This window comes from Chiloscyllium plagiosum, unplaced genomic scaffold (genome assembly GCF_037043375.1).
Source record: "Chiloscyllium plagiosum isolate Xiang-an unplaced genomic scaffold, Cpla_swu_hap1 HiC_scaffold_4, whole genome shotgun sequence".
Taxonomy (NCBI): Eukaryota; Metazoa; Chordata; class Chondrichthyes; order Orectolobiformes; family Hemiscylliidae; genus Chiloscyllium; species Chiloscyllium plagiosum.
In genome coordinates this window covers 113,665,444-113,679,352 of record NW_028270142.1, presented here as the reverse complement: position 1 = coordinate 113,679,352, position 13,909 = coordinate 113,665,444, and the positions used below count along the sequence as shown (strand labels likewise).

Sequence of the window (13,909 nt, the reverse complement as noted above, 5' to 3'; positions counted from 1 at the left end):
ATGGGTGTTGCTCTTTGTGTTTCAGGTACGCTGTTAGAAGTCACTGTACTTGCTGTCATTGCAAAACTGGGAATCTCCTGCTCCTTCTCCACTGCCTACATTTATTCTGCTGAATTATTCCCAACTGTGATCAGGTATGATCAATTATAAAAGGTATCTTGCAATGAAGAAGTGGGAAATGTATCAGTTTTGATGGAGTTTATTCACGGCGGAGTGGATTCCTTTATCTATTTTGTGCACTCAATGTTGCCTGTTCTCAGGTCAGGTGTAGTGTATATTAAATGCAGAATGCAACTCTCTCTACTTTGACCCAGTAATGTCACCACTTTAACATAGTGTTTATGGTTTAACATAGGGTGAATATGTTGCTGGATCAGTCATCCATTTCTATTAGTAAAGATGAGGGTGTTCATGTCTCACAATGGCAACCTACATTTAAATTCAGTTTGAAAACTGGAAATAAAAATTGCTGGGAGCAGTAGTGACAAATCAGCCTTAAAAAATTAATATATTCAGCAAAGGAAGGAAGTCCATTTTCCTTCACTTAGAGTGCTCTGCATCATGTTTGGCTCTAATCACGGAAGATAGTGGGTGAGCAGTCTCTAAAATTGGCCAAGTTGGACAAGCAGGAGGCTGGAGGAACACAGGAAGCCAGGCAGCATCAGGAGGTGGAGAAGTCAACGTTTCGGGTGTGACCCTTCTTCAGGTTTGCTATGTTCTTCCAGCCTCCTGCTTGTCTACCTTGGATTCCACTATCTGCAATTTTTCTGTCTGTAAGTTGGCCAAGCAGCCTTTGTTCAATCACATTCAATGATGGGCGTGAAAGCCAATTTTGCCAGTAACATCTATGTCAATAGCAGGCATAAAGAGACAGAAAACTGGTTGCTGGCAAATCAACTTCTGCCCCACAGTCAAGGAGAAAAAGAAGACAATAGAGAAGGCTTTGCAGAAAGGAAGGTGGGAACACAGATAGCAGAGGCCTTAACACTCTGCTTCTTCCATCCTCATACTGTTACATTTATAGCTTCATAATAAGTATGTCATTGATCCCTGATTGGTATTGACCAATGTAATTCCCATTTAGATTTGCCAGCTTAATATAGCAATCAGCAGGAACAGAGTGACAAATAGAATCATCCAATTTAAACTCACAGTTCATTGGTTTTAGTCAAGTGTTAACATTTTCCATTAGTACTCAAAGAGAATGGCCAGGCTTGAATAAAGTTAGAGAGCTGTTGAGAGAAAGAACACAATCAGCACTATATGGAAAAAGAAGCTCAGCTTTGAGTAAATTCAGTTCCCACCAGGATGGATTACAGACATATCAGTATTAACATGAGTTGTCCCCTGTATGCATAGAATAGTAAAACTGTAATTTCTAAACTTTTTCATGGAAACTTAGTGGGTGAGTGCCCAAAATACATAAGTCCACAGAACACAAATGGAAGAAGTGAAGTGGGCACTCAGCGAAGCACATACCTCCATCACATTTTGTCAACTCAATGTTTTTCCACCTAGTTGATGCTATCTAACAACAAAGCTAAAAATCTTTTATTGAGAAGGCTTCAGGCCAATAGATATCCAATAACCTGCTCTGAAATCTTTGCTCACAAATCAGATAGTTTCTGGAAATTGACTTGATAGACAATTGTCAATTTGAAGAATACAACATGTGCAAGAGCCAAAGGTAAGAAAAAATATGGAGAACTCTTGGATTAAACTGAAAGATCAAAGCATAATTCCAAAGTTAAACAAAAAAAAAGCAAAACTTACAAATTAGTCTGCTGACCAAGTGATTCTAACCAATATTAGCTTTTTAACTTAAACTCAATGCAGCAGACTGAATTAAAAGCAAAACACTTTGGGTGTTGGAAATCTGAAGTAAAAACGGAGAATGCTGTAGATATTCAACAGGTCTGGCAGCATCTGTGAAGACAAAAATAGTGTTAACATTCGAAGTCCAAAGATTCTTCTTCAGAAATGAAGAAGAGTCAGTCTAAAGAAGAATCATTCAACTCGAAATGTTCACTCTCTTTCTCTGTCCTCAGATGCTGCCAGACCTGCCGACACTGTCCAGCTTTCTTTGTTTTTGTTTTAACAGATTTAACCTAGCTGTATTTCCCTTGAGCATGTGTTTCCTCTGCACACCACCAGTGCTTTAAATGTTTATGATAATCCTGTGGGAAATGGCAAAAAGTGAGAGCAAACGTTGGATACAATTGCAGTTGTGTCATCAGGAATGTCTGCCATTGATAGAATTCCATCTGTTAACTCCTTTCTCTCTCTTGTTGCATATTTCTAATTTTTCTGTTTTTATTTGTAATTTAAGAATCTATACCTATGTTGATAGCAAATGTTTATGATTAATGGATAGTTGATTGCTATAAATTCGGAATATGTACTGCAAGTTGACTGTAATGCCAGCAAGTTTTTTTGTGTTTGTGACACAGACAGAGTGGCCTTGGTTTGGTGTCCATGTCAGCTCGGATAGCTGGCATTTTTGTCCCCCTGTTTGTACTTCTCCAACATGACTATCCAGCTCTCCACATGGCCTTCTTTGGCTCTGCACTAATAGTTGCTACAGCCCTGACTACCCTGCTACCTGAGACTGCCAACAAAGAACTACCAGATCAAACCAGTCAAGTTGGAAAAACTAAATGGTTAGTGTGTGTTTATTTTAGGTGCTGGAAGAGCACAGCAATTCAGGCAGCATCCGACGAGCAGCTGCTCGTCGGATGCTGGCTGAATTGCTGTGCTCTTCCAGCACCACTGATCCAGAATCTGGTTTCCAGCATCTGCAGTCATTGTTTTTACCTGTGTTTATTTTAGCCCTACTTACTATCAAATTATTTTTGTGTGGGAATCAATTTCTTAGTACAATAAAAAATTCAAAAGTTTTTTGACATGTTCTAATTAGTGTTTGGCCTTGAGCATCAATGAATTGATTTAATTTTTAGCGTTGCTTGGAAGGCCTGTAAATTAGCAGCATTACCAAAATATTGCTGAGGCGATTACTTCACGCCGAGTCTGTGACCAACTTAATCAGCACTGCCAGTTTCTAAAGTGATGGTTCTCTAAGATAAAATGAAGAACGGCAGACTTTGAAGATTTGAAACAAAAATAGAAATTGCTGGAGGAAATCAGCAGGCCTGGCAGCATGAGAGAAAATGAGGACTGCAGATACTAGAGAGTTAGAGTGGAAAAGTGTGACACTGGAAAAGCACAACAGGTCAGGCAGCATCCAAGGAGCAGGAGAGTCAACGTTTTGAGCCGCACTCTTCATAAGAAATGTGGGGGGCTGTGTGGGGAGGTGGAGGAGACTGAGAGATAAATAGGAAGCTGGTGGTAGAATTGGGGGAGTAGACAGCTGTGAAGGTGATAGGTAGATGCAGGTGATTGTGATAGGTCAGTGGGGGTCATGGAGCAGACTGGTGGGAAGGAAGATTGTCAGGTAGGACAGGTGAAGAGGAGAGTGCCGGGTTGGAGAGTTGGATTTGGTGTGAGGTAGGGATAGAACAGATTTGGAAACTAATAAGGTTGATGTTGATGTTATGTGGTTGAAGGGTCCCAAGGCAGAAGACGAGGCGTCCTTCCCCCAGTCATCGGGTGGCTAGGATTTGGTGGTGGAGGCGGCGCAGGACATGTATGTCCCTGGGGGAGTGGGAGGAGGAGTTGAAGTGGTCGGCCACAGGGCAGTGGGGTTGTTTGGTGCATGTGTCCCAGAGGTGTTCCCTGAAATATACCACAAGTTAGCGTCGTGTCACATTTAGAGCAACGGACATAATAGATGAGGTGGATGGATGTGGGAAAATCTCTGCTGGATATGGAACGATCCTTTGGGGCCTTGGGTGGAGGTGAGGAGGAGGTATGGTGGCAGGTTTTACATCACGTGCGGTGGCAAGGGAAAGTGCCAGGAGTGGAGGGTGGGTTGGTGGAGGGCGTGGACCTAACAAGGGAGTCATGAGGGAATAGTCTCTGTGGAATGCAGATAGGGGTGGAGAGGGATATATATCTGTGGTGGTGGGGTCTGATTGTAGGTGGCAGAAATGGCGGAGGATAGTGTACTGAATCTGAAGATTAGTATTGTGGAAGGTGAGGACCAGGGGTGGGGAATGCGTTCTATCCTTGTTGCAGTTGGAAGAATGAGGTTTAAGTGAGGAGGTGGAGGAGATGCGTTGGAGGGCATTGTTGATCACATGGGTGGAGAAATTGAGGTCCTTGTAAAAGGAGGCCATCTCGGATGTCCTAGAATGGAATTGCTCCTCCAGGGAGAAGATATGGTGGAAACAGAGGAATTGGAAGTATGAGATTCTGTGTTTTACAGGAGGGGAGGATTGTGAGGAGGCGTAGTCCAGGGAGCTGTGGGAGTCGGTAGGTTTGAAATAGTTATCCATTTTGAGTCAGTCACCTCAGATGGAGACAGAGAGGTCCAGTAAGGGGAGGGAGGTGTCCGAGATGGCCCACCTGAACTTAAGATCAGGTTGGATGGTGTTAGAGAAGTTGATGAACTGTTCAGTCTGGCAGTTTCTCTGGAGAGAAAGCAGAATTCACATTTTGAGACCCGTGACCCTTCTTTAGGACGAGGCGAGGTCACTAAACTCGAAGTTTTAACTTCCTTTCTCTCCACAGATGCTGTTAGACCTGCTGAGCTCCTCCAGCAATTTCTGGTTCTGTTTTCATGTTTCCATAGTCTTGAATTGCGCCAAAAGAGTGTGACCAAATGCAATCTCCAGGCCCAAGTTTTTAGCTTGTTCAGAGGGAGAAGGCTGTCAGTGTTGGGGAAAGGAACACATTTCATTTCTAATGATTTGGAGATGCCGGTGTTGGACTGGGGTGTACAAAGTTAAAAATCACACAATGCCAGGTAATAGTCCAACAGGTTTAATTGGAAGCACTAGCTTTCGGAGCGCTGCTCCTTCATCAGGTAGTTGTGAAGTACACAATTGTAAGTACAACATTGTACTCCACAACCATCTGATGAAGGAGCAGTGCTCCGAAAGCTAGTGCTTCCAATTAAACCTGTTGGACTATAACCTGGTGTTGTGTGATTTTTAAGTTTCATTTCTAACATCAGCGTCTATCAATTCCATACTTATTGTCTTTCTACATATTGTGAAATGTCCACCACTAAACCCCAAAGAGGAGTCCAACAACCAACATCAAAGCACCTCTCCAGTATTTTACTACTGTGTTTTGAAATCTCCCCACACTGAAGGGATATACTTTTCCAAGCTGATTTTCCAAGCTAACTTTCACAATGGCACAAACAATGAGACAATGACCTGTCTTATGAGGAGAGGAATAGTCAATAATGTAGCCTCAACCTCTCTCTGCGGAAAGGCATTCCAAAGATTAATGGCCTTCTGAGAAAATTAATTCTGCCTCGTCTTTGTCTTAAATGGGAGACCTCAAACTGTTTTTCCATAGTTCTAGATTTTTTCATGATGGGCAATACCTCAATGCCAACCCTATGTTTTAGACTATAAATTGTAATATAATACCTCTTTCCCTCTCTCCTAGGAAAGTGAATAGTAAGAATGACTTAGAAAATGGACACCATCAGACTACGGCAGAAAACAGAAGCTTTATTGAGAGCACCCGATTATAAAGCAAAAAAATCATCACAACAGAAATTCTGAGCCACACAGCTATAAATCTTCAGCTCTATTCTGCATAGTGGATTATATTCATTTTCAATAAACATCAGTATATTAACTGTGCCACAGAACAGTATTGCTAAGATCTTGATTTTAAGAAAAAGATTGATTCATTGTGTTTTAGTAAATTCAACTCAAGAAGAAACATAATTGACAGACACAGTTAATTATAGGAAAATGTCATTGTATGTGACTGAAAATGCCCACTGGTGTATATCAATGCCAGTGATTGGAGTCCATCAGTTTTTGTAGCTATATGGCTGCATCTTAATTCCAGAACACTTGAGTATCTACAGGGTTGATGGGAAAAGTGGCCAATTTCTCAGGAACAAGTAGCAAGGTAGAGTCAGCACTGCTCATTAAGCAGGAATCTGATAAGAGCTGTTAAAAGTCTATTTGACTCTCACGGTTATTAAGGCTACTAAATTAAAGACAGAAATGAGGACAATGAAGCAGACGTATTTTGTCTATACGATGTTGGATAGGAGATCTTCAAGTCACAAGAGTCCTGGGCAGGAGTCAAACATTTGGAACTTTCAAGAGGAAACACGTAAAAATAAGTATTTTGAAGATATCAGCAGCATAACATAGGAACACCAATCACAGAAGCAGCACTCTGAGCCCAGAGTTCAGAGAAATAGATTGTTTTCTGTTAATGAACTTATTTAATGTACATCTCACCTTATTAATATGCAGCTTCCTGTACAGCCACCTGCTATTTGTAAAGTAAACACAGAAAATTCTTGACACACACACACACACATACCATTGACATCTGACATGTGCCAACCTCTGAGAACCCTCATGACATATCTCTGGTCTATTTAGAGTACACTTTGGCACTTCAATACTGCACTGCAGGGTGCAAGGAAAAACATCATTGTAAAGTTGCAGCAAGCTGAGGGATGTATTTTCTTTGGTTCATTTACTTTGAACCACAGCATCCTCGCTTTGCCTTGACACTTTGCACTTTGGCCTCAGCCAGAGATACCATGTTCATTATGTCACTGTGCTGTTCAGCAGACACAAAGTCAGCAAACTCGTCTTGATTGTCAGCTTTTCTTCTTGATGGAGGAATCAATGACTGGAGATGTAGAATAGAATTAAGGGGCAAGAAAGTTTAGAAGAGATCATGGAATCCTACAGTTTAGAAAGAGGCCAATCAGCCCTCATGTCTGCACCAACCCACCAAAGAGCATCTCACCCGCTAATCCACTTAACCTGCACCTCCCTGGACACTATGAGCAAATTACCATGGCTAATCCAGCTAACCTGCACACCTTTGGACTGTGGGAGGTAATGAGAGCACCCGGCAGAAACCCATACAGACATAGGGAGAACATACAAACTCTATGCAGATAGTCACCCAAGGCTGGAATCGAACCTGGGTCCCTGGTGCAGTGAAGCAGCAGTGCTAGCCACTGTGCTATCCACAGATGTGAGGAATAACCTTCTCACTCAGAGGTTAGTGGGCATATGGAACTCACTGCCTGTAAGGGCGAGGAAAAAACCCACATGACATTTAAGGAGTATTTGGACATGCACTTGTGATGCCCAGGCACATCAAGTTATGGGACAAGTGTTGGAAAATGGGATTAGAATAGTCAGGTGGTTGTTTTGAATTGACAGGGGTGTGTTGGACTGAAGGTCTATAGATCTCAATGACTCTATGGCACATAGAGCAAGCAGGATTAGTGTTATTGGGTTAGGTGACAGCAAGTGAGAGAAGATGTTGGAGGCAATGATGAGAGGGATGGAAGGTAGGAGGTTGGTGCAATTTCAGACAGAGAAGTGAGTGTGAGGTTTTGGGAAGAAAGTGGTGGCACTTATGCTGCCAAAGTGGAGAAGGACTCTAATCTTCCTACCTTTCTCCCAGGTGACTGAGACAGCATCCGGGTGACAAGGTCACAGCAGGTTGACATGATCTGGTGCCACAGCCTTCACTGCCAGTTCTGGGAGAAGAGGATGTCCCACCTCTGCACCACCCTGCCCAACTGAAATGCTAGATCCCTACCCATTAAGCAGGACATCAAACCCCCCCTCTGCTTCCGTGTCTGGGGCAAATGTCAGAAACTGTATGTGGTGCTCCAGAAGAGCAATGCTTTCCTGGGTGCACAGCGACCTTTTAGAAGTGGTGCCAGTGCAAGTATTGCTGGACCATTCCAGGATGCCCTAACAGTGGCCGGATTGTGGTTCTGGATGTGTCCAGTGGTAGAATGAGGCTAGAATCAGGTGAGAGAGAGGTGTTAGGAGGCAGACACCCGCACCAATCAACCAAACCGCCCCGTGGCCCAACATTTCAACTCCCCCTCCCACTCTGCCGAGGACATGGAGGTCCTGGGCCTCCTTCACCGCCGCTCCCTCACCACCAGGCGCCTGGAGGAAGAACGCCTCATCTTCCGCCTCGGAACACTTCAACCCCAGGGCATCAATGTGGACTTCAACAGCTTCCGCATTGTGGCACAGTGGTTAGTACTGCTGCCTCACAGTGCCAGAGACCCGGGTTCAATTCCCGCCTCAGGCGACTCTCTGTGTGGAGTTTGCACATTCTCCCCGTGTCTGCGTGGGTTTCCTCCGGGTGCTCCAGTTTCCTCCCACAATCCAAAAATTTGCAGGTTAGGTGAATTGGCCATGCTAAATTGCCCGTAGTGTTAGATGAAGAGGTAAATGTAGGGGAATGGGTCTGGGTGGGTTGCGCTTCGGCGGGTCAGTGTGGACTTGTTGGGCCGAAGGGCCTGTTTCCACACAGTAAGTAATCTAATCTAAAACCTCATTCTAGTTTCAAACTTCCAGCCCGCACTGTCCCCTTGACCTGTCCGGACTTGTCCGACCTGCCTAGCTCCTTTTCCACCTATCCACTCCACCCTCTCCTCCCTGACCTATCACCTTCATCTCCTCCCCCACTCACCTATTGTACTCTATGCTACTTTCTCCCCACCCCCACCCTCCCCTAGCTTATCTCTCCACGCTTCAGGCTCTCTGCCTTTATTCCTGATGAAGGGCTTTTGCCCGAAACATCGATTTTGCTGCTCGTCGGATGCTGCCTGAATTGCTGTGCTCTTCCAGCACCACTAATCCAGAATGAGGGTGTTTGGTAAGCTGCAGCAAGCGAATACACTAGACCTAATGGAGACAAACTCTCTATGAAACTCAATAAAACTGCTACTTAGCCAAAAAAAGTACAGTGCGGTCCTACGTGTCTAAACGAAGATTCTTTGTAAATCCTGATCTCAGAGAAAGTTTTGATCTGAGGGAAGCTGACCTGAAATAACCAAGGTCTTCCCCAACTCTTACCACCTTCAGTTAAATAGGCTAATCATAAAATTGTTATAGAATGTAAGAAGGCACAGATTTGGGAAGGGGTTTTGTGATAATCCTGAGCAGGGGTATGGGTTGGGAGTTGGAACATAGGCTATGAGTCAGGAGTCAAAGTCAAGTACAGGAGCTTAGGCAAGGAGCGAGGTCTCAGGATGATAATATAGCACTGGCCATTGAGCAGTGTAAATGGTCAGTTCATTGAGGTGGCTGTGTAAGTGAGAGCGAGGTAGCGGCTCTAGGTTGAACTTTAACTTAGGGGGAGTGTTTACAGCACTGTGGCCTCTCCACTTGCTTCACTGAACATCTCTGCTGTCTTTATATGTGACTCTAAACTTTCACCAATATGATTGACTCTTAATTGCCCTATGCAACACCTTGATAAGCTACTTAGCAGAAGGCAATTATGGTTATTTAATTTTGATTTTATTGTCATGTATTCTTTACAGTAAAAATACAATAAAATATGGTGAAAGGATTTCATTTGTCTTCTCCAAATGCTTTGCACATCCAGGAGGTCTTCCCCTTGCAGAAGTAACTGAATTTCCTCCTGAAAAAGAAGCAGCGCTCTGAAAGCTTGCGATTTCAATAAACCTGTTGGACTCTAACCTGGTGTCGTGTGACTTCTGACCTTGAATCTCCTGTGGTCTAGAGCTAGCCTCTGAAGATCCCAGCATACTGAATGCTCCTATCCAAGTTGTAGCCTATGTTGTGCAGGTTTTGTTGGTAACCAGGGAGCCAGGTGAGTGCAGTTGTGTGCGAGCAATTGGCTATTAATTGGCTTCTGCCCTTCTGGAGCAGGTAGTCATCCTTCAGTGAGCTGCCAGACAGCCAGAGCTGATAGCTCTCTGGCTCTTTAGCACAGAGGTGGGTGGCATTGGATCAGTTGGCATTGGCTGACAGGCCATGGAGGAGGGGGAGAGTATGGCAGTCTGGGGGAGGGGGTTGCTGGGGTAATGGCGGGTACGAAGTCAGGTCAATAGTCTTGATGAACACCCAAGTGGTGTATTTTGGGAGTAACTAACACCTCTGTCAACTGTTGGCTACTTGGGGGAAACCTGTTGATTTGGAGGTTGGCATGATCCTCTCTGCTGCCAGGTTAATCAGGTATTTGTATCACACCCGCACTGCTGGCATTATAGTGATGGTACCAGGGGCAGCGGAGTAGGCTCCTCGCTAGATTTAACTTGCCTTCTCCCTGCCCCCCCAGTTTTAAACTCATTGTTGAGAGAGCATTAAATCCAGCTCCTTATCTTTCCCCTGGGCTCTCTGCTGTGAAAATTGTCTTCAGTAACTTTCCATTTTACCCAGTGCCCTCATTCTCTTTGGTGTGGTATTGATGGTCTGTCTGGATGTGAAGAAGAGGGAGAGGGTTAACCTTTTGGTTTAGGAGATGCTAAATTATGCTAATGAAGTGAATTTATTGGCCTGGTCTTTTTATTTTGCCAGCTGGTTAACCCACTATACTTTACAAGCAGCTTGTATTTCATTTCAAAGCTGTTTTTATATACAAAATGTTTTGAAAACCCCATTTGACTCAGGAGACTTGCTTGAAAATTGACAGAGGAGGTTACTAAATCTCAGAATGGGTCTTCTCATTGGTGGAAGAGCTTATAAAAATTCCTTGGGTGCAAAGGGATTATTAACATTACATATTTACTGTATTAACATCAATATGTTCACACACTGTTAGCTGACTTGGCTAAAATGTATTCTCAACCTTTACTTAACATTTAAAATGTACATCAGCTCCTGTGTTATCATCTTTTATCAGAAAGGGTAATGGTATTTGTATGTGACTCCTTCACATTTAGCTCTGTGGCTGATGTCCATATTCAATCTACAGTAAATATCTAGTTGATGTTCCATGCATTTCAGTATAAGTTTTAGTTTGAGGAATTAAAGTTTAATGGTAGACAAAGGGATAAAAGCACCTTGAAGTCAAGTGCATTAATAACTAGGAAAATCATGTAATTAAAATGCTGGGCTTTAGCGATGTTAAATTTTTCAAAACAAGTAGCTGTGGTGGTGACCTTTTTAATCCCTGCACCTCTGTCTCAGTTGTTGCCACGACTTGTGTAACTACACACACTGGCTTTGCTTCACTGGTGTAGGAGAAGCAGCACAGAGGGGCCTTTCAACTGTGCTGTCCTAATAAAGATTAAAATCACCAGGGAAACAGCCCTCACAACTCTCACACTCTCACCATCCATCAAGGTCTCTTGTCTCACCAGGACAGATTGCAGCCATCACTGCACATTGTTGGTAAAGTTTATGTCTGGAGTTTTCGGACTCCTTGTTAATGCAGAGCTGTCAGAGAAGGCAACACTTTATTGTCATTTAACTTTTTCAGAGAAACCTTTGAATCTTTGCAGAGCACCCTTCAACCTGTCATTCCCTGAATGCACCGAAGTTTTATTCCAATATTTCCTGTTCTTTTTAGTAGCAGGCCATTGCCCTGCTCTGAGTGTGGCAAAGCATTCTCTGTTATCCAACTTTAGGGCACACAAAGTAGTTAATGCTGATGAGAGATTGTTCAAATGTTCACACTGTGAGAAGAACTTTAAACACAGACCTAACATGTTGAGAAACTAATGTATTTACACTGCGGACAGGCCATTCCCCTGCACCAAATATGGGAATCGATTTGTCCATTCAAAATACCTTCTGAGACACCAGTGAACACATACTCATCACATCTATCTCCCATCTTAACTGGATATGTAACCTGTCACTTTTCCTATATAACTCTAATTTGTTCCTTCATCTCCTTGTAATTTTTATTCAGCTGTAAGGCACACATGGGGGTGACGTAGGTCAGTTTATTGTGGACTGTTTTAATTTAATCTTACCCTTCTGAACCTCCTTAGAAAGTCGAACAAAGATAGCTTTGTAATCTTTGTCAGATTCATCTATAAACCCCTCTACAACTTTTGACCCAGTTGCCCCAGCTTTTGCCGTCAAACACTCTGTCAATTGTTCCCTATAAAATGTAGTTTCTGGTTTCACTTAAGGACTATTCCTAAGTATTTAATTATAATATAAAACTGCTTATCTTCTAATTTAAAGTCAATCAAATCTCTGCTTCTGGACTCCAGTCCTGATACCAACTATTAAATTTCCAAGGGGTCAGGACCACAGTAACGTAGAAACGCAGAGACTAGGAGCAGGTATAGGCCATTTGGCCCGACAAGCCCGTTCTGCTATTCAATATGATCATGGCTGATCATCTAACTCAGCACCCTGTTTCCACTTGCACCTCATACTCTTTGATTACTTTAGCCCCAAGAGCGATATCCATCTCCTGATTGAAAACATTCAATGTATTAGCCTCCACTACTTTCTGAGGCAGGAAATTCCACAGGCTCACCACTCTCTGAAGTTTCTGTTCATCTCAGTCTTAAATGGCCTACCCCTGTAGCCTTAGCCTGTGAGTCCTGGTTTGGGACTCCCCATTCATCAGGAGCATTTTTCCTGCACTTAGTCCTGTCAGGATTTTATATGGGTCATAGAACATAGAACATACAACATTAAAGCACAGTACAGGCCCTTCAGCCCTCGATGTTGCGCCGACCTGTGAAACCAATCCGAAGCCCATCTAACCTACACTATTTCATTCTCACCCATATGTCTATCCAAAGACCATTCAAATGCCCTTAAATTTGGCAAGTCTACAACTGATGCAGGCAGTGCGCTCCACGCCCCTACTACTCTCTGACTAAAGAAACTACCTCTAACATCTGTCCTATATCTATCACCCCTCAATTTAAAGCTATGTCCCCTCATCACCATCCGAGGAAAAAGGCCCTCGCTGTCCACCCCATTGAACCCTCTGATTATCTTATATGTCTCAATTATGTCACCTCTCAACCTTCTTCTCTCTAACAAAAACAAGTCCCTCAGCCTTTCCTTGTAAGACCTTCCCTCCATACCAGGTAACATCCTAGTAAATCGCCTCTGAACCCTTTCCAAAGTTTCCACATTCTTCCTATAATGCAATGACCAGAATTGTACGCAATACTCCAAATGTGACTGCCCCAGCATTTTGCACAGCTGCAGCATGATCTCATAGTTTCGAAACTCAATCCCTCTACCAATAAAAGCTAACACACCGTATGCCTTCTTAACAACCCTATCAAACTGGTGGCAACTTTCAAGGATCTATGTACATAGACACTGAGATCTGTCTGCTCATCTACACTACCAAGAATCTTACCATTTGCCCAGTACACTCCTGTTACTCCTTCCAAAGTGAATCACCTCACACTTTTCCGCATCAAATTCCATTTGCCACCTCTCAGTCCAGCTCTGCAGCTTATCTATGTCCCTCTGTAAACTACAACATCCTTCGGCACTATCCGCAACTCTACCGACCTTAGTGTCATCCACAAATATACTAACCCATCCTTCTATGCCCTTATCCCGATCATTTATAAAAATGACAAATAGCAGTGGACTCAAAACAGATCCTTGCGGTACACCACTAGTAACTGAACTCCAGGATGAATATTTCCCATCAACCTCCACCCTCTGTCTTCTTTCAGCTAGCCAATTTCTGATCCAAACTGCTAAATCACCATCAATCCCATGTCTCCGTATTTTGTGCAATGGGGAATCTTATCAAGTGTTTTACTGAAATTCATATGCTGTACACCCCATCAACCACGTTATCCTCATCCACCTGTTTAGTTACCTTCTCAAATAATGCAATATGGTTTGTGAGGCATGACCTACCCTTCAGAAAACTGTGTTGACTATCGCTAATCAACTTATTCCTTTCTACATGATTATAAATCCTACCTCTTATAACCCCTTCCAACACATTACCCACAACCAAAGTAAGGCTCACTGTTCTTTAATTGCCAAGTTGTCTCTACTCCCCTTCTTGAACAAGGGACCAACATTTGCTATCCTCCAGTCGTCTGGCACTATTCCTG

General features: G+C 43.3%; 1 protein-coding gene across 1 annotated transcript in view; it reads left to right on the top strand.

Annotated features, from left to right (window-relative positions):
• slc22a13b (solute carrier family 22 member 13b) overlaps positions 1–6,094 on the top strand; it is a 37,251-nt gene extending 31,157 nt beyond the window's left edge. The window contains exons 8-10 of the mRNA XM_043687914.2: positions 26–134; positions 2,451–2,660; positions 5,521–6,094. Coding sequence (XP_043543849.2) covers positions 26–134; positions 2,451–2,660; positions 5,521–5,608 — 407 coding nt within the window. The 3' untranslated portion in view covers positions 5,609–6,094. The remainder of the gene's footprint in view (positions 1–25; positions 135–2,450; positions 2,661–5,520) is intronic.
• Positions 6,095–13,909: the final 7,815 nt, after the last annotated feature.